Here is a 19,457-nt window from a genome sequence, read left to right as displayed (position 1 = left end):
TTAATGTTTGCTCAAATATTAAAACAGATCCTCAGTGATTCAAAAGGAAATTATTTTTATAGGTATTAACTTAAAAGTAGTTATCTTTAATAATTACTTTGAGTCTCAGGACTTAAAAATACTGTGTGTTTTCAGATCTCTGTGGCCCAACGATATCTTTGGCAGTTGTGAAGATGACCCTGTCCAGACACTGTTACACATCTATTTCCATCACCAGACCCTGGGCCAGACGGGAAGCTTTGCAGTCATAGGCTCTGACCTGGACATGTCAGAAGCCAACTACAAATTGATGGAACTTAATCTAGAAATAAGAGAGTCTCTACGCATGGTGCAGTCATACCAACTCCTAGCACAGGCCAAACCAATTGGAAATTTGGTGAGCACTGGATTCTGAGAAACTTCAGGCATTTAGGAAGAGACTAAACTGAAGGCGATTAAGAATATTAACGAGCACCTTCTATGGACCCTTGCAGTTCACTGTCAAACTTTACCAGGGTAAAAAAGTAAGAACGTCAGAATCAGATCTGAAGGGGAAAAAAACGAATCGTTTAACAGCTGCCAATACCTCCCACAATAACTGTATGAAGAAAGAATTTTTTTTAATTACTTTACCTAAGTGAAAAGAAAAGGGCTAAAAGTGATGCATACAAATATATTGCTTTCTGGAGAAAGAAAGGAATTCTAAGAATGTCTGCAATGATGGCCTCTAATACTGAGACATTGGAAAGCAGGTGAAATGAGGCTGAGATCGAGGCTGGTTCATTTTAGCTGCAGACCTGCAGAGATGCTTGGAGTTCTAGTAGTCACAAGCATAATCAACAACTGACAGTTAATCATCTACATGAAGAACATCCAGTCGGATGGATATACACAGAAAGACTTCTTTGCAAAAACCATTGATTTTTTTTCCCCCCCCAACATGTGGGATAAGGGCGTGGGTGTTTTGTTTTTTGGTCTGTATAAGGAATTGTGTGTGTGTGCGAGCTGAGATGTGTGAATATGTGATAGTCATATTTTCAAGGTATGGATGTTTGGTGATAACGTCTCAGAGCATGCCTAAAAGAGCACTGCAAGATTATTTTTGAAAAAATTTTATTTTATTAGATCTAACTCTTCATAGTGTGTAAATGTTAGAACATTTTAATAATATTTTAAAACTGGGCTTTCCCAGTATTTCAAAAAGAAATAATATATCTGTTAACGTTATTGGAATGCTGCTCAGTTCTCTGATCAGTGCTTATGTTACGATTGTTGATAACTAACCAAAGTAGATGCCTGCAGAGACTTTAAAATGTAAAATAAAGATGTATGCTGCCCGTCAGCTCTTCTCATTAGAAAAGTTAACTTATTTTACTCCATAATTATTATAGAAACTGTATAGATTAAAACCAGTATTTTCTTGTACATTTGTGCAATGCACTGTTATACAAGAAGAGGTGTACAAAGCTAAAGAAAAAATTGTGGTCATTGATGGTAAAATATATGACTTGCAGGCCCTCAAGTCTGCAGAATTCAAGAAGAGAGATGCAAATGCATTTTTATATGTTTATTCAGGACTCACATGTTTCACCCTAAAGGAACCTGGGGCTATGGGGGAAGATGAAAGGAAGCCTGAAGACTGACTACCAAAACATGCAATATACTTATTCACTGTCCAAGCCTGTAGCATAACATGAACTGGATTCTCTGTCCTTTTTTTAAATAACATTTTGTAAAAGAAACGAATGTAGTCCCACAATTCCTCTGATTTGAAAGGAACACCTTGTATTTTTTATATGCATCTCTTATCCACTGTGACTTTTCTTTTAAACTGGGCTCTGGGATTCCAGAGTTTAGAATGTAGAAATGAAATGCTTGGCTTTGCCTTTTCTTGGTGGTGCAGACCCCTGCCCGAAATGTAATTATGCTCAAGTGCATTAACTGAGGGCCCTGTGCACGCCGCTGGACTGCTGACTAGAGTTATGTTACCTGTAAAATTCTGTAACTGGTCACAGCACGTTCATAATCACTGTATTTTTTGACCCTGATAAAAACAATTATTTTGATGGTGTTCTGGTACTGTAAATGGTGTCCTTTAAATTATTTAATAACTTCTGGGTGCGGGGCAGGAAGAGAGGGGTGGGTGTCTGGAGACACACCACACTTTACAGCCTATCTTACCATCCCCTATTTTTCTCACCCTCCTTATATCCTTTTTGTTAAAATAAAAAAGCATTGTAGGTGTTGGTTTGTGTTGTATTTTAAGAAAGGATGAATGATTAGAGTGTGCATAATTAAGGAACTTTTCAAATGTTGCCTTCATTATTCTTAAAAATAATTTTCCTTCAAAAGGGGAGAACAGGGCTTCCCTGGTGGCGCAGTGGTTGAGAGTCCACCTGCCGATGCAGGGGACACGGGTTCGTGCCCCGGCCCGGGAGGATCCCACGTGCCGCGGAGCGGCTGCGCCCGTGAGCCATGGCCGCTGGGCCTGCTCGTCCGGAGCCTGTGCTCCGCAACGGGAGAGGCCACAACAGTGAGAGGCCCGCGTACCGCAAAAAAAAATAAAGGGGCGGGGGGGGCTGGAGAACAGATTCAGTTCAATTGACTAATTACCCAAACCAAACCTTCCAAACAGTTGAAATTTCCTTCTCCTATTTATATGTAACTAAGCCTATTAATAATGTAATAAAGATTAATACACATGCAGAAAGCAAGATGCAGATATAAAGTCATTAAGATTGTCCTTTTGCAAATCAGATTTCCTTAAAACCTGTAATTTTTTGCTCCTTGTCCTCTGGGTCCAAAGTTTGCACTTATTAACAAAATATATCAAATGCTTAATTTATTAAACACCTTATTTAGTTCCAATCAGAGCCCAGTCTTTGCTCATACAAACTTTTTCCTTTGCCCACTAAATTTATCATTTTTAAACAGTAAGTTTGTAAAATCACAAGATAAGAGATCTGGGTACTTCCCTGGTGGTCCAGTGACTAAGACTCGCGCTCCCAATGCAGACGGCCCGGGTTTGATCCCTGGTCAGGGAACTAGATCCCACACGCACAACTAAGAGTTCGCATACCACAACTAAAAAGATCCCGAGTGCCGCAACTAAGACCCGGTGCAGCCAAATAAATTTAAAAATATTAAAAACAAAAAAACAAATATCTGGCAGTTTCTCCAAAGAAGAAAAATCCAAAGGATTTTTACACAATTTAGAAAATATTTTCTACTTTTAGTGATATAAGATCTACCTTAAATTTAGGAAATCGTCAGACATTTTCTTGGAACAGACTCACCAAAGCCAGAGTGAGTGTACCTCCTTTTGGTCTATGAGAACTGCTCATCCACCAGCATAACCTACACTAGAGGAAATAAGAATCAATGTGATAATAATTGTACTTTATGGCATTCTTATTTTTAAATTTTCAAAGTGATCCACTGTCACTTCAGCAAATGTAAGAAATATGAACAAAACTAGAATCACTTCTCTTGACACCCAGAGAGAACAGTATTCTGGGATATTTCCTTCTAGCCTCTCACTCTCTCAAAGAAAAATCAGTTTTATAAATTTCCAATTATACATACAGTTTGACAGTGCCTTAGTGGTAGAATGTTATCACCATAACTCATGAATCATGAGTTTTTATACCACTTTGTTCAATGTCCGAATGGCCACTAACTCTAAGTGACACATATTTTGATCCTTGCTTTGCTCAGCTGTAAAATAGGGTTAGCTGCTCTATTAGGAAAATTAATGGCAAACAATATTAAGCTTAAAGAATGATTAACAGCCATTTTAATAGCTGTATTAATAACCACTGAATTTGTCCTAGGACTCACTGAAGGTATATTCCTATTGTTCCTCATTCATTCAGCAAACGCTCAGAGTGAATATTATGTACCCCTTGCACGTCATGTGAGTCAGCTCGGTTTCCTATCCGTGTACATACCCTCAACCACATCAGGAGTTAATAGTGTTAGCACAAAACACATCACCTTCACCCACACCTAGAGTTCTCATCCTTCATTTCTCTTTGGTCCCACCACCATTTTATCTGATCTTTGCAAGACTCCGTACAGGTTTACAGGCATCCACCATACTGCCAGAGTGATTATCTTTTTTAAAAGGTGAATCTGTCACCATGCCCCACCACAGCTTTATAAACCTTTCGGTGGATTCTTACTGATGACATACGAAAAACAGTCCTCCTGAGCAAGGTCCAAAGAGTCCTCCCAGCCTGGGCCTATCAGTTGCACCTGCCATCATCCCCATCCCTGCCCCTGTGGCCTTCTGGCTTTCTCTACCACTGGGCCTTTGCACACATTAGCTTAGTCTGGAAAAGTCCTTTCTTCCCCTCTTTGTCTAATTCAACTCATCCAAACTTTAGCTCAGCTGTAGTCGTTTTTTAGGCAAGGCTTCCCTGACCTCCCCAAGTCAGATCCTTTTTTTTCCCTCCTACCAGGCACCAAGTAGGTCTTACATAGTGCATGGCAGAAGTTTTATACAGGAAATTAATGGCCATCTACCCACTACACTGGAAGTTTTATGAGGGCAGAGCCCACAGCCATGTTTTTCTACGGTAAGTGCAAGGCTGACTCAATTGTAGTTTTCACACTTCAATTCCATAAGCAGTACCTGGGGATCTTATCCAGTGCTTCACCTCCATGTAGTGATTCAGTAGAGATAGGGACCTACAAATCTGCCTTTTTACAAACACCTTACCAAGCCATGTGGTTAGAGGCCTTCCCTCTTCCTATAAAAGGTTCCAGAGACTTCAAACTCATCTTCATTTCTTTTATTCTCCATATTTGTCTACATACAAGCATCCAAGATGTTAACAGACTTACTATATATGGCCTATAAGGTAGTAAGGGTTAACTTAAAAATGGGATGCTTAGAAAACTGGAAGGCCTAATTAGCACCTGGTTCCAATTATGTGGTTTCTGTAACCAAGAAATCAACAGCTCTCAACTCTGATTTCATTAAAATCCCTCACGTCATCCCCCACCCCCATCCCTGCACCGGGAGAACGCTGGTGCCCCGGTCTCAGTGTTTTCTTGGTAATCAGGTAGAAAGCTTGGTAACCAGGTTAGGATGAGAATCCCTGTGTTAGATGGCGCCAAACACTGTTTCCACTTACAGAACTGCAAGTCCATAATGACAAAGGCTAAATAAAGCTGCCTCTAACTGAATCTTTAAATACATTTAGGAGGGCTTTTTTTTTTTTTTTAAAGTTAACAAATCACCAGCTGAAGTCCACTTGAAGTTATTTAACATCTTAAAGCTGCCCTTAGCCACCCTGTTCCCATCCGTACCTGTGACATCGCGATTAGCAAGTCACCAGCGCTCACAGCATTTCTCCCTCAGCACCGACTAAACCGAGATCAGCTGTAGGCCATCCATTCTGGGTTCTGACTCTGCGTTACCCATCCCCAAACATCAGAGTCCCCTCAAACGTCAAGGCCTGGCTCTAGCCTCCACCTGCCCCAGAAGGATGCTCATTTTAATAGATGGCTTTTTATTCAATTAATTTCTTATAGGCATCAGCCCTACAGACCTACAAGTAGTAAACCTCACATGTGAGTCCCTCTACACTTTTCTCTCAAGTGACTAACCTAGTTCAGAGCCTGGTTGCTCTGTAAGCAATGGACAGGTATTAAAGTAAAAGGCCCAGACTGTTAAGACAGGCTCTCCTAAATCTTAAGGATTTTACACAGTGTATCAATTGTTTTGCAATGCTTTTATTTGACAAGCTTTGTCAAATACAGCCTTTCACGAAGTACTTTGAGGGAGCGGCAGAGAGGAGGAAGAGGGGCATGGAAAAAAGCTCACTTGTCTGCTCCACTAGCACACGTTCGGCGGGACCAGGGTTTTGGTTTTTTCACATTCATTTAAATGATATATTTGAAACTGAAAGTGCTGTCACAGGATAAGCGTTTGCCTTTGCATCTCCCACACAGATCTTGACGGTGGGGCCTTTTTGGGTCCACGTGGCGAACTTTTACTGGGCAGGAGCATCTAGTCTGTTTACAATTCTGAAAAAAAAAAAGTGAGAAGTACATACAGAACATAAACGCTTGGTGATGTCCTGGAACTTCAAAGTTATTTTTCTAGTCCATTCAAATACTAACTGAATGCACGCTCAGCAAAGTCCTGTGCTAATCTTGTTCTGTCTACATCCCTTCCTAGCAAGGAGAAGGATGGGAGGAGTAGAGCATTGTATCATGCAGTCCTGCTCCCAGGTTGCACAGGATTCAATGCTGAATTGTGTGACGTTTCTTTTAAAACAGCTTAAGAGGAAATCTGTCCCTGCCCTTGAAGGGTGGAGGACAAGCGAGCAGGAGAGAGGAGTTTAACAACATCGAAGGTGTGAGGCCAGGGACCAAGTAGCAGGCCCGGCACCAGTGGCTAACCTTGGCCCTTCTCCCTGCTCCGAAGGACCGCAAGCTGAGGCAGAAGGCAGAGCAGCAACTGCTGGGCCAAGAGCAGAGTGGTTAGAAAGTTCGCTTTCATTGTCAAACTCCTCTCTCCTACTTGAGAATCTACCCTACTCTCCCAAGATCTAGATTAGTCTACGTTTTCCATACTTAATTTCTCTCCACCCACCCTGCGGTGTTCATGCTTCCGGCATCCACCTGGAGTCAAGTGCGTTGCTTAGGCTGTGTCTCTGCCGGCAAGTCAAGCTCCACTAGCTGTGTGATTAACAGGCAAGTGTAGTCACTTCTCCCTCTTCGATGATCAGAGCCCTTTATCACAGTGCAGTGCTCAGTTAACAGTAACAAGCAACGTGTTACCAGTTAACCCCATAAAGCTTAGGGTTAAAGCTAAAGCAGCTTAGGTTGACTTTAAAACAAATCCCTTCCTGAACTCACAGGCAAAATGGAAACTTTAAAAAACCCGTGCTTTTACTAAATACTTTAACTTGGGTATGTGCTTCATAAAACGCATTTGGGTAAAACCGTCAACCTTTACTACTTCATATTAGTAGAAAGATAATCTGTTTTCTAGGTTTACTTTCTCCTACATTCAGCTGAGTCTCAGGCAAAGCAAACATTCTTCCACACTGCAAGTGAGGCAACAGCTTCTAGAGACGTTCACATGACCAAGGTTTGCAAGAGCAGGAGAAAACTAACACCAAGGCCTTGTTTCCCAGTTAAGCATTATTTCTACAACTCCTTCCAGAAAGAAATCAAAACCTCAGGTCACTGGGAATCTAGGCTCTTTTAGGAAATACATTCAAGAAACTACCTCCAAATCTTCTAATCACTACCCAGTTCAAACACAAAATACAAACATTCAATTTACTTGACAGGTGATATCCTCCACTCGGTAAGGGTTATAAGACTTCTGACACGTTCTGCAAAACTGCTTGTAGTAAACCTGTGATGGGAAAGAGAAAAAACTTAGAGCAAAACCCTCCTGAACCTTTTTGTCAGGATGATGCCAGTTACAGGGCATTTCTTACCTTGTTAGTGCCCTGTACACACCACACGTAGGCACTTTCCCATCGGATGTTGCAGTCCTTGCAGTGATAGTAGCCATATTTCTGTTCTAAGAACTGAGCAAAAGGATAGCAGAGTTTAACCAACATGACATCTGAATAGCCTTCATCTCAGAAGCTTGGGAAGGATCTGACACTTAAAACTGGCAACTCCACTCCATATCTTGGAGGAAAGTAGAATCAGGTTCAAGTCCGCCTCCACGACGTAATCATTACGAAAGCTAATGGCTTAATCAAGTAGAAAAGCAAGGACCCACCAGAATTTATGTACCGGATTATCTTGGTTCATAAAGCAAATTAACAGATTACTAAGCAGGTGTTTTCCCTCAGGCAGGCAAGGGGAAAGCCAAACACATAGAGTTCCTGAACTTTGGGATTCTTTGGGGAGGGCTTCTCTCTGTAGAATAGGTCTGATCTTAGAACACACGTGAATGAAGTGGTTAAACTCAAGAAAAGAAACTAGACTCTGCATCGTAAAGTGATCTTGGATGAACACCTTGAAAAAAGTTCTCTATGGGCTTCCCTGGTGGCACAGTGGTTGAGAGTCCGCCTGCCGATGCAGGGGACATGGGTTCGTGCCCCGGTCCGGGAAGATCCCACATGCCGCAGAGCAGCTGGGCCCGTGAGCCATGGCCGCCGAGCCTGCGCTCCGCAACGGGAGGGGCCACAACAGTGAGAGGCCCGCGTACCGCAAAAAAAAAAAAAAAAAGTTCTCTATGCTGCCAATTAAGTTTCCACCAAACAGTGGTGCTGGGAATCTAAAATACGGATAAGCCGTAATTCACACATAATATGAACAAAAGTAGTATTACCTTATTCTTAAGTTCTTCTTCTCAGTGAGAAACAAGTTATAAACAAGCTTTTGGAGTTAGGCCTTTAGAATTGGAAGGAACTTTGGAGGACACTGAGCAATTTCACAGGTGAGCAAACTGAAGCCCAGGAAGGTAAAGACTTAAGATCACGCACAGCTTGTGCACAAACTTGATTCACTGTGTTCCCCCACCCCCACTAAACAGCCCTGGGGAGCCTGGAAGAGACCCCAAAAGGACTCTTCCGGGCCTCTTAATACCTCTCCAGCCTTTCCACTCCCCTGGGTTACAACCCCTCAGTGTGCTCCAGCCCTTCCAGTTTCAGGCAAGTACCAACCGGCCTTCCAAGCCTGCTCCTCTCAGGCAGCAAAGCAGCACAGCACAGATGCTCCAGCAGTGCTATTAGATTTCTGAAGAGGGGTGCGTCTTAAGGGCAAGAGAAGATCCTGACTAGGACCCCAGAAGTCAATTGTTAACGGTTTCTAACACACTGAATGAGAAAATGTGAGTGGGATCCTTGGCAATCAACTCCCTTTGCCAGTTAAGTTCACCTTCTGATGTTCGGAGACCCATCCTAGATCATCCAGTGCAGGATCAACACAGGACTACCCTCCCGTGGTCAGAGCTTTATACAGCAAATACGCTCGGACTAAGAATGTTAAAAGGGCGTTTCCTCGGCCACCCCTGTGCAACCGGTGTTTTACCATCGCAGCAACACGCAAGCTACACTGGATTGAATTCTGCCGGAGAAAGGCGACTTCAGCAGCTGCCGAAAGGCACACAGAAGTGCCCGCGCCTAAGGGAGCGCGCGCCTCCACTTGTCGCGAGCAGCCGCGGGGCGGGGACGGGGACGCGAGCCAGGAGGGCGCACAGCCCTGGGGCTCCCCCGCCGGTTCCCTGGCCGACTCGGGACTCACCTGGAAGCGCAGGCGCTCCTTGCCCGGCTGGGGGCTCCGCGGTGACCACCTCTCGCCCGCGGCGTCCGGGGCGCCGGTCACCGGCGGGGGCTGCTCCCTGCTCGCCGGTACGCCGGCCTGGGCCTCGTCCTCCTCGGACTGCGGCCGTTGGGGCTCCTTCCTCGCCGACCCCTCTCCCTCCTCGGGGCCTCGGGGCCTCGCAGCTGGCGGCCCTCGCTCTCCGTCCGGCGCCCCGGGCCTCTGCTCGGCCGCCGCAGTCTCGGCCCCTTCCAGGAGGGTGGAAAGGCGGCGGGAGGCCACGGGCGAGTACACCGCCACGGTGCGCGGGAAGCGCACGGGCCGCGGGGCGCCGCTCGGCGGGCTACCCTGCTCGGGGCCCCGGCGGGCCAGCTCCGGGGAGACCGGGCAGCTGCCGCCCGCGCCCGCCGCGCCCTCGGGCTCAGGGCCGGGCTCGCGGGCCCTGCGCAGCAGCGTACGCCGCCCCAGCGAGCACTGCACGGAGACGTCGCGGCGCGGGTTCACCTGTACAGCCACGTCCCGAATGCTGGCGCGGCCGGGCCGCGGGGCGAGGCCGGGGCCCACCTGCGACAGGAGGGCCATGAGTTGCGCCCGCTGGTAGCTGTGGAAGTACTCGGCGGCCGCTAGCTGCCCGTAGGCCGGGAAAGACGACGAGGCCGCGCCGTCAGAGGAGGAGGAAACGGGAGGGTAGCCGCCGTCCCGGTGCCGCCAGCCTCCCCCGCCCGCCGCTCCCTTGCCCTTGGCGGCGGCCGGGTAGGGGTAGGGGTACGGGTACGAGTAGAGGGCGCACGCCGGGTACATGTAAGCGTCCAGCACCTCGTCCCCCAGAGCAGCCATCAGCGCACCCCTGCCGCTCCTGCCCGCCCCTGCGTCCTAAATAAGCGACCTCCCGGGGGCAGCCGGGCGCGGGCCCCACCCCCGCTGGCCGCGCTGCTCGGCCCCCCGCACCCTCCCCGCCACCGCTGGTGTCCCCGCCGGAGGGGCCCCTGCCAGACTTTCTCGGTGTGGGAACTTTCCACACCCGGAGGTTGGCACAAATACCCTGAGATGATCTGCAAAGAAGGCTTTCTTTGCGAAGCAGAACTGGTCTGTAAGTGAACTAGCTCCAGGTGAAGAGGATACCAGCAGGAGAACCATCACGGCGATTCGCTGAGCCAGGTGGTCCCCAGCCCTGGGTGATTGTCGGCGCCGCCCGGGAAGCTGAGGCGAGGCTGATTGCCTCTGGCTAGTGAGCAAAAATGCGAAGATTTGGGGGAACTGCTTTGGGTCTGATACCTACGATCTCAGATTGTAGGTTATTTCATCATCTCAGGGCTGCCCTGAGAAATCTACGCATTGAACCCTTTCAGTAAGTGCATAGGGAAAGCATTCCAGGGCATCTGTGACTAGGCTAATCGTTTTCTCCCTTTGGAGTACTCCACCCCCGCCGCGCCCCCAACCCCCCACCTCAAACGGTGACCAGGTGGTACTGTTGAGTACCACGAGGGTCTGACAACTGTTGCTCTTCTCTGGGGTAGACAGTCGCTCTACGGATTTTCCTAACCAAATAAACTTTCCAAAAGAGAAACTGATTTAGGGTGTGTTTACACAAATGCAGAAGACCAAATCAGTCCCCAGCTGAAAGCAAATGCCTTGTCCACTAGAAACATGTTGGCCACTCGTTACAAAAAGATACCAGGTCGAGTAATCAAATACGTTAATGTAATTTTTCTCTGATTTGATACAGGTTGGACAATAAAATACTATATTTCATTGTTTAATAGACCTGTTTGGGGATTTTTCTGAATACAGGTCAAATTTTAACAATGTCAAGTATTTATAAGCTGAGCAAGCACACTTTTTTTTTTAACAACAATTACATTAAACTCAATTATGCTTTACAAATATAGCGTGTTTTTACTCATATAAGATAGTGCATCAAAATTCTACATTTCCAAGACCCTGTTTTCTAAGAGTTAACATTTGAAACAATCATAGAAATCGGTAACGATGAAAAACCAAAAAAGCAAATTTGTTCAGGCGGCACCCTAGCGATCCCAGGTGCAAGTTATATTATGACATTGATTTGTAATTTATGAAAACGCTTGGCTAATATACCAATGCAACCTTATGGTGGGCAGATCAAAACTGTTACATGTATAATAATGTGAACCAATTGTTGTTCTTTATGTAAACCACAGACACTACCACAGACCATAAACATGAAGTAATATTTCAGCAAGATAAACTCTCTTGTGTATCTCCATATTTAGAGCGAAGTCTGAGTGGTTTCCATCATAATTAAATTATCTGCTTTCACTGTGCCATAGGAAGTGTCTGCCATTTCCTCTTCTTTTAGTTTCTTATAAGAAATATCTGTGTCTTCATCCTCATCTAGAGGATCTTGCTTGTACAATATTCCACTCCCATACATTTTATATATTAAAACAAAAATCCCTGCTTCTGCAGACTGGAAAAGGGCATAAAGCAAGGGAAACATGTACATACTTCCTATGTTTTGCGGTGGAAAGGCCAGTTTTAGAATGGCGGTACAGAGCTGCACGTTCTGGCTCCCTGTTTCCAGGCACACAGTCCTCTTGCAGTTGGGTGGAAGATGGAAGACAGTAGCTAAGCCATAGCCTGAGGCGTAGCCTGCCAACGGCATAAAAATCGCTACCACATAAACAGCTGCAGGAATACTTGCCAGCAGTTTGGGTCCTAACATAGTGCAGGTCATTATGAAAAGGACCACCAGCGTCATTAGCAGAGACCACAGGGAAACCTAGTAAAAGAACAGGGATAAACAAGCCATCAAAAATAAGATAGTTGAAGAGGGATTCGGGCAAGGGGATCCTGGGCTCTTGGAAGAGGAGAGTCATCTAGTCTGACCTCCCACACAGAATGGAGATCTTTGCCATTAAAAGTCTCTGACAGGGCTTCCCCGGTGGCGCAGTGGTTGAGAGTCCGCCTGCCAATGCAGGGGACACGGGTTCGTGCCCCGATCCGGGAAGATCCCACATGCCGCGGAGCGGGAGAGGCCACAACAGTGAGAGGCCCGCATACCGCAAAAAAAAAAAAAAAAAAAAAAAAAAAGTCTCTGACAGAGTATTTCCGAAGATGGGTAGATCACCTCTTCAGGAGGCACCCAGGCCGTGTCAGACAGCTCTAATTGTTTGGCAACCTGTCTTTATGTCTAGTGACCATTTGCCTTCTATAACTGCCAGCCATTGTCTTGGATAGGCCCTCAGGAGCAGCACAGGCCAGACAGACGGCTACTCCTGCAAAACAGCCTCCAGAAGTTTAAAAACCAGTTATGAGGGGAAGGCTACTCTTCTCTGGGGGCAGACTGTCCCAGGCTTTCAGCCTCCATTCCATAACTGTTTTGGAGTCCTGACTGTTCTGAGCATTTGTTTAATTTGTGAATGTGCCTCTTAAAAACAGAGCAGTTAGAATTGAGCCCAAGACACCAGGTATGGTCTGATGAACAGAGTGGACAGATGGACATTGCTTTCCCTGAACAGGACCCCGTGTTTTCCATAAGAAATTAGTTCTGGTTTTACACAGGACATAAAAGCCTATTGACTTATGAAACTGAGTGTCTGATATTTTTAACCTTCAAAATACTTTATAGCTCAGAGAATTGTTAGCAATACCCAAACAATTACCAACTCTTAGATTAGGTAAGAGAAAAGAAAAAAAATGTAAACCTAAGATGTGAGGAATTCTTTGTAATCCTGCAACTCCCTGCTTTTTCACCTGTTCATGAGAAAACTCCCACATGTAAGTCTCTAACGACTCTTAGGAGTTATTATATATAATAGAAGGATTTTAGATAAAAACAATTGACTGTATAAAACAGTGTGTCATCTTGATGTCTGACTGGTACATTTCACTCATGCAAATAAGACAGGCTTGTAAATAGTAAGGTGGAAACCTAAAAATCCTTCTCCTAGTTCTCCTTCAGATCGGTAGCTTTCTTTTTTAATGGGGGAGGGGATTGGGTGGGTGTCTGTGAGGGGGACTACAGATCCAGAACAGTTTAAGTGTTGCTTCTGGTTCCCTAGATATTTGGGAGGATACCCCTTTGGAGTCTATGGGATTGGCATATACTTTATATTCTTCAAAAGATTATTCAAAATTTATCTGGGCTGGTCAAAAAGTCTACCCTAAATGGTGCTGAAGTAATTATTATATAAGATACTCATGTTACAAATGTACAATTAGCAGAAACCAAACTTTTATAAATCAAAACTTATATTAAGTTTCAAAGTGTGTCTACATCAATAGCTTTGAGAGGAAATCTGATTCTTCGTTGTGAAAATATTGGCTCTAACATTTCCTTTGAACCATTTAAAATCATTTGGGTGAACACTGACACTGAATGCTCATTTTAAAGTGTTTGCAAAAGTATAAAAATATTATGAAGTGGATCTTAATGAGTGTGCTGGCTATGGAATAGGTTCAGCAAAGTTACACTATCTTATTGAATTGTCTGTTATTTAAATATGTTTACCTGTTTTTAGCATGGAAATAGGTTATTTGACTTTCTCTTAGAATTCCCAAGGTTTTATAGTAAATGCCATCACATTAATAGTATTACCTTAATGATCAAGCTTAGTAAGTTCTTAATGATCTCAAGATGATCTATAGATATGTATAACATATAACAAATATGTATATTTACATGTACATATATCTTTATTACATTCAGAGTATATATATGCTTACAATAGAGCATAATTTTTTTACTCAAGGCTGGATATATGTACTGAAAAGAGCCCTCTATTTTTCATTTTAATAGAAGTTAGCCCCTCTGTATAATCAGATTACTTTGGTATAAGTAAAACACAAAAAATTGTCTTCTTAAATCTACATAATTGAAACATTAGAGTGATCCTTTTTCTCTTCATTGTCTGAAGGAATTTGCATGTACATTTTACACTAATTAGACTAATTCGTTATGTATTTTATTTGATTAACTTCCTAAAATGAGAATCCTGTTCATGATTTATTCTTATTTACTACTACTTTTGAGTTTTCAAAGAAAGTTTAATTTAGAAATATTTAAATTTTTTCTCCAATCAACTATTACAAAATCTCTACTGCTACAAAAAGCATCAATTTTTTAAAATAAAGCAATTTTGGAAATATTGCACAAAATAATAGAAATCCCATTCTTCCACTACCTTTAAAAATGAAATATTGCAATGGGGAAGGGAAAAGAAACACAAATTTAGTAATGTGAATATATTCTGCATTATTTACCCAGGACCTAATTTTATTTTGTGCTTTAAAGCCAATGTTTTGTGTATTCTATTATATTCTACGATGTAATTTTTTTACGATGTAATTTTTAAATTACTTTTTGTCTTATTAGTGTAAACTTACTTTTGGAAAATTAATAAAACATTTTAAAGGAAACTTCTACAGAGTTTCTCAGAATTAGAGTTCCACTTTTAAAAAGTAGAGTACTGTAATGCATTTCAAAAGTACTGCACAAATCCTATTAATTTTATTTCACCTGCTTTGATTTTTAGTAATACATGACTTCTTAGTGGAAAACATGTTGCCATTTAATTGCACTGTCATCTTTTCCCCCCATGGTCTGTTTCCTCCTATGAATACTGACAGTTCTCTTATGCTGTTTTTAATTAACCTGGTGTCTTAATTAAAGCTATTATTTTTGAAGTTCCAAAAGATGGGACAGAAGTTATATTTGTGGCATAAACTTTTCTTTTTTTTTTTTAAGTTTATCCATGCAAGGGCTACCCAGTCCTTTTCTTCCTTACTTCTCTTTCCCAAACTTCTCACTGTTTCAGCCATGGGTCAGAGACCAAGGACTCTCTACGTGTGTAAAGTATGCAAAGTGAAAAGTGACCTTACCTTCACAATGTAGTCAGCCACCCGGTTGTATTTGTAGCGAATGAAGACGCCCAAACCAATAGGGATGAGAGTGCTGCACAGAGTCAGGATCACTGTCCCTATGGGCAGTAATTGCACCAGAGGAGTGTTGATCCAAGCCCGGCTGTAGATCCACAGGCACAGTGGCATCAAGACCAGGGCCAGGAGCGTGGAAGAGATGGTCATGATGATGCTGCAGAAAAGGGAATGGACAGAAGTCGGAATGGGCTTTGAGCCAAAGAGCCTTGCTTGAACATTGGGTAGAAGAAAACGGGAGAGACTGCAAGTCCCCCAGCTTGAAGTCAGGGAAGAACCTGCTTCATCCCAGGAGAGCACCAAGAGAGCAGCATGGCTAAGCCCAACTGAAACGTGAACTCCAGGCAGGAGAAGAAAAATCTCAGGGCTGCTGCCCTCTGCTTTATACAGCCTATTGAGCTGGTTACAGTCTGGATGACTGTGAGAGCCAGGAACATTTTTGTTTTCTTTTTAATCCTCCAAAGCACCCTGTGAGGCATGGTAAAGCTGCTGAATACTACTTGTTGGATTAACCTCAATTATATTGTCTTATATATGAGATTACTTTCTTTATTGGAGCCAATAGTCCTATTTTGCTTTTACATTTCCCGTGAGTCCTGGCTTCAGACTTCCCAGTTTCCTTTGTCTTCCGGGGCCTGCAAACCTGCACTGACAGCCCAACACTCAGGGAGGGTGGGGAGGCAGTTGTGGATGAGACCCCAAGACCCTCAGAGCACCTCTGTCCCCGGCTAGATCTTCTCCCCTCCAACCCTACCTCTTCATGTTTGCCTGGACTTCCAAAGCCCGGGCATCCCCATCATCTCCAGTTTCTTCTCCCCTCTTCCGCGCCTCATTCTAACCGCCTCTCCTTCCTCCCTCCTTGGTCTTGAACGCATGGCTGTACACGCGGTTGACTGGGAGAAGAGAGATGCCTACCGGACAGCAGCTCCGTACCTGAGGTTCATGTCGCCGTCAACCAGCAGGGACATCAGGTTGGAGAGATTCCCGCCGGGACAGCAGCCACATAGGAGCACCGCCACGGCGGCCGACCCGTCCAAGGAGAAGGTGAGCGCCAACAGGAAGGCCAGCAGCGGCAAGAAGCCGAACTGGCAGACCGCGGCCAGCAGCGCGCCCACCGGCCGACGGACGTGCGCCCCGAAGTGGTTCATGTCCACCGTGCAGCCCAGGCCCAGCATGGTGATGCATAGGGCGGCGCCCACAAACACGTTCAGCCCGTGGTTCAGCGGCGTGTCCCAGAACGGGGGCTCGTGGGCGGCCTCGGGCTGAGCGAACAGGGTAGGGCTCGGGCCGGCGGCGCCACCCGCGAAGCAGCCGGCCGTCGGCGTCAGGGTCGGAGTGGGCCCGGGGCTGAAACTGACGCCGGGCCCCGGCGCGACACTGAGCCCGGGGCTGGGGCCGGCGCTGGAGGCGGGCGCCAGGGGGGTGTCTGGGCCGGGGCTCAGGCTGCTGGCGTTGGGTGACAAGGTGTAGTTGTCTGGCTGCAGCGAGGACGGGCCGAAGAGCAGGGTGGCGTTGCCGGTGCCGTCCATGGCGCTTCGGCGGGAGGCTGCGAGTCTGGCTCCTGCCCGCCCTGCGTATTTCTCTGCCCTCCCGCCGCGCGCGACTCTGCGCCTTCGGTCGCCACCGCCGTCCGTCTGTCTGTCCGCCCGTCCGCACCCGCCAAACGGCAGCCGGTGGCAAGGCTGTGCTACGCGCGGCTGACGTCCGGGGCAACGGGTCGGTGCTCGGCTGGGGGTCGGCCGAAGGCCGCTGGCTGGCACTTAAGAAAGCGCAGCCCCCGAGGGTGAACCCAATCGCTGGGCCCCCGCGCCCGCAGGCGCCGCCCCCGCCGCCGAGTCCCCTCCTTTTAATCACCAGTAAGTGGTTCTGTTAGAGTGTAGCCAGGGGCGGAACAAAGACCTGACAAAGGACAAGAAGAAGAAAAAACTGTGCCTGGCTGCTGACCAAGTTCTCTGATGGGCTGTGCCTCTTTGATAATGAAATCTGGAAAGCCAGACATACAGAGAGAGAGAGAGAGAGAGAGAGAGAGAGAGAGGAGTTTGTCTATGGACGCACATACATTATACACACTGTTCAAAGAGCCTGCAACCGCTAGCATCCCGAGGGCTGCCTGACTTAATAGGAGCTGCTCTCTGGTAGTAAGACACAATATCTGGTTTAAACTTACAATTTTTAAATAAGATTTTTGTGTTCCAACTTAAAGTAAAAAGTAATAATATTGGTGGGGTTTGAGCCAGGTCTTGTGCATGTGTGTGTGCATTATTTCATTTGATTTTCTCACAGCAGAGCCGTGGGAGAGATACTGTTAGCTCGATTTTTCCACACCAGGAATCCAAGACACAGGGAAATCTCAACCTCAACAGCCAAACCCAGAAGCAGCTGGCTCAGTGTGCACCGCGAATATGGTATTAAAGCGTGCATTGAAGAGCTCTGCTAAGTACAGTCTCCGTGAAAAATGTGTATTTGGGAAGTTATTGGCAGATGGGGAGAGGCTACTTCAGTGGCCATAGATTTATGAAGTGTTTTGAGTACAGCCCTGGCCTTAGGATTAAAGGACTGAAGAGAAATAAAGTTGTGAGATTCCCTGCTTCAGACAGCTTTATCCCCAAACAAATCAAATGCAGAGTTCTTGGAAATGTTGACTCAACAACTTTATGGGAGTCTCTAGATGCATCTACAAAGGAAAGGGACTTCTCTTCATACCAAGGAGGCAGAGCCATTGGAGAAGGCTGTGACCATAAAGTGATAGCCAATTATTGGGCTTCCCTGGTGGCACAGTGGTTGAGAGTCCGCCTGCCGATGCAGGGGACACAGGTTCGTGCCCTGGTCCGGGAAGATCCCACATGCTGCGGAGCGGCTAGGCCTGTGAGCCATGGCCACTGAGCCTGCGCGTCTGGAGCCTGTGCTCCGCGACGGGAGTAGGCCACAGCAGTGAGAGGCCCGCGTACCGCAAAAAAAAAAAAAAAAAAAAGTGATAGCCAGTTGATCTGTGAAAGCCAACAGTAGGAATTTCTAGGATGAAGTCTTAGCCCATGGTTAGTCTGTGTGGAGCCTAGATCCTAGAGTGAATCCTTCCTCCTGGAAACTTGTCCCTACCCCCTTTTCTGACACCAGAGGAGACTGGGTGACTTCCATTTCCCAATGGTGGACTGAGCTCGTGTGTTTATCTTTTCTCCTCCCCAAATCTCAGGAAAATGACAGAGAATATGAAAAATATGATTAAATTCACAGAATACTGCACTCAATCACAAATGAGTAATTTCTTTGCCATCAGACCATACATTCCATGAGGGCAGTGCTTCTGCAAGCATTTAAGAAAATAATATACCCTCATACTTCCCCAAAACAATAAACCCAAGAAAACAATGCAGTAATATCTGTAGAGCTTTGAAGGAAGTGGGATGTGACCAAAAATATTCCAAGTTTCCATTTAGGCTTATGTGCAGATAAACAAAGAAACATGCTACCCAAATACTTCGGTTAAGTGAGTATATCCAGGGGAGACATGTGGACAGACAAGATAAGGAGGAGGACTGTGGAACCTTTACATTCTTTGAACCACAGGATGAGATAAGCCAAGAACACAAATGGCAGAGCATGAGCTGAAGCCCAACTCTGCAGACACCACTCCAATTTGCCCCCTCCTTGTGTTAATGATATTAAAATCCACAATCAAATTAAGTAAGCCATAGTTAGAGGCAGGCCAACTCATCCAACTAGCTCCTCTTGGGGTTTGGGGAGGGATACGGGAGGTGATTTGTGCAGTGGGTGAAGAGCAAAAATCAGAAAGTATTGGGCTTGGGTTGTAAATCAGCAGGATCATGCTCAACCTGCAGCCTTGAGGACTTCTTGGGGCCTGCACACCTGGTGTGATTGTTGTAAATAAAGCAGATGTTCTTGCCTCCCCTCTTCCTTCTGATCTCCTTCACTCCTTAGGAGAAAAGCCCAGGATTAGAAAACAGAGCTAGTTCTCCAGATGAGGTGATTTTGGCAAGCTGGCATGGGTCACTTCTCTTTCTCAATTGCCTTACCTTTACTCTTGCTGCCACCAAGGAGAGTCTGGCCCACCCAGAAGGGAGAAAATACATAGAAGGGAGAGATGACAACATAGATGGAAAATATGCCATTTGGGGGAAAATAAATTTAGAGCCTTCTTGCACAGCATACACCAAAATTAATTCCAGATGGATTAAAGAAATTAATAATAATAAGGGAACAAAATGCTGGAGAAAAATATTAGCTAGTATTTATCTCATCTTTGGATAGGGAAAATCTTCCCAAGCAAAAAAGTAACAGAAGAAATCATAATGGGAAGC

General features: G+C 45.4%; 3 protein-coding genes across 21 annotated transcripts in view; 1 reads left to right on the top strand and 2 right to left on the bottom strand.

Moving 5' to 3' along the window:
* The window catches only part of FRYL (FRY like transcription coactivator), a 293,278-nt gene extending 291,054 nt beyond the window's left edge, over positions 1–2,224 (top strand). For all 18 annotated transcript variants that reach the window (XM_089911901.1, XM_089911907.1, XM_089911905.1 and 15 more), the window contains one exon: positions 136–2,224. In XM_089911901.1, the coding sequence (XP_089768027.1) occupies positions 136–394 (259 nt within the window). In that variant the 3' untranslated portion in view covers positions 395–2,224. The remainder of the gene's footprint in view (positions 1–135) is intronic.
* Positions 2,090–10,708, bottom strand: ZAR1 (zygote arrest 1). Of its 2 annotated transcripts, none has more exons than XM_022567137.2 (4): positions 9,208–10,708; positions 7,446–7,538; positions 7,286–7,360; positions 2,090–6,015 (listed from the first exon to the last, which is right to left on the bottom strand). In XM_022567137.2, the coding sequence occupies exons 1-4, from the start codon at positions 10,060–10,062 to the stop codon at positions 5,872–5,874; spliced, it is 1,167 nt and encodes a 388-aa protein (XP_022422845.1). In that variant the 5' UTR covers positions 10,063–10,708; the 3' UTR covers positions 2,090–5,871. The 2 variants fall into 2 exon arrangements, with proteins under 2 accessions (XP_022422845.1, XP_022422846.1); XM_022567138.2 differs by having other exon boundaries at positions 5,917–6,015; positions 7,275–7,360.
* A 9-nt stretch (positions 10,709–10,717) lies between these two features.
* Positions 10,718–16,976, bottom strand: SLC10A4 (solute carrier family 10 member 4). Its single transcript, XM_022564677.2, has 3 exons — positions 16,075–16,976; positions 15,088–15,298; positions 10,718–11,986 (listed from the first exon to the last, which is right to left on the bottom strand). Exons 1-3 carry the CDS (start codon positions 16,668–16,670, stop codon positions 11,474–11,476), a joined length of 1,320 nt encoding a protein of 439 aa, XP_022420385.1. The 5' UTR covers positions 16,671–16,976; the 3' UTR covers positions 10,718–11,473.
* Positions 16,977–19,457: the final 2,481 nt, after the last annotated feature.

This window comes from Delphinapterus leucas, chromosome 5, assembly GCF_059928025.1.
Source record: "Delphinapterus leucas isolate spDelLeu-1000000601 "Yukka" chromosome 5, BTC_Dleu_Yukka2, whole genome shotgun sequence".
In the NCBI taxonomy this organism is placed as follows: Eukaryota; Metazoa; Chordata; class Mammalia; order Artiodactyla; family Monodontidae; genus Delphinapterus; species Delphinapterus leucas.
The sequence above is the reverse complement of the archived record's forward strand: the minus strand, read 5'-3'. Positions and strand labels throughout refer to the sequence as shown.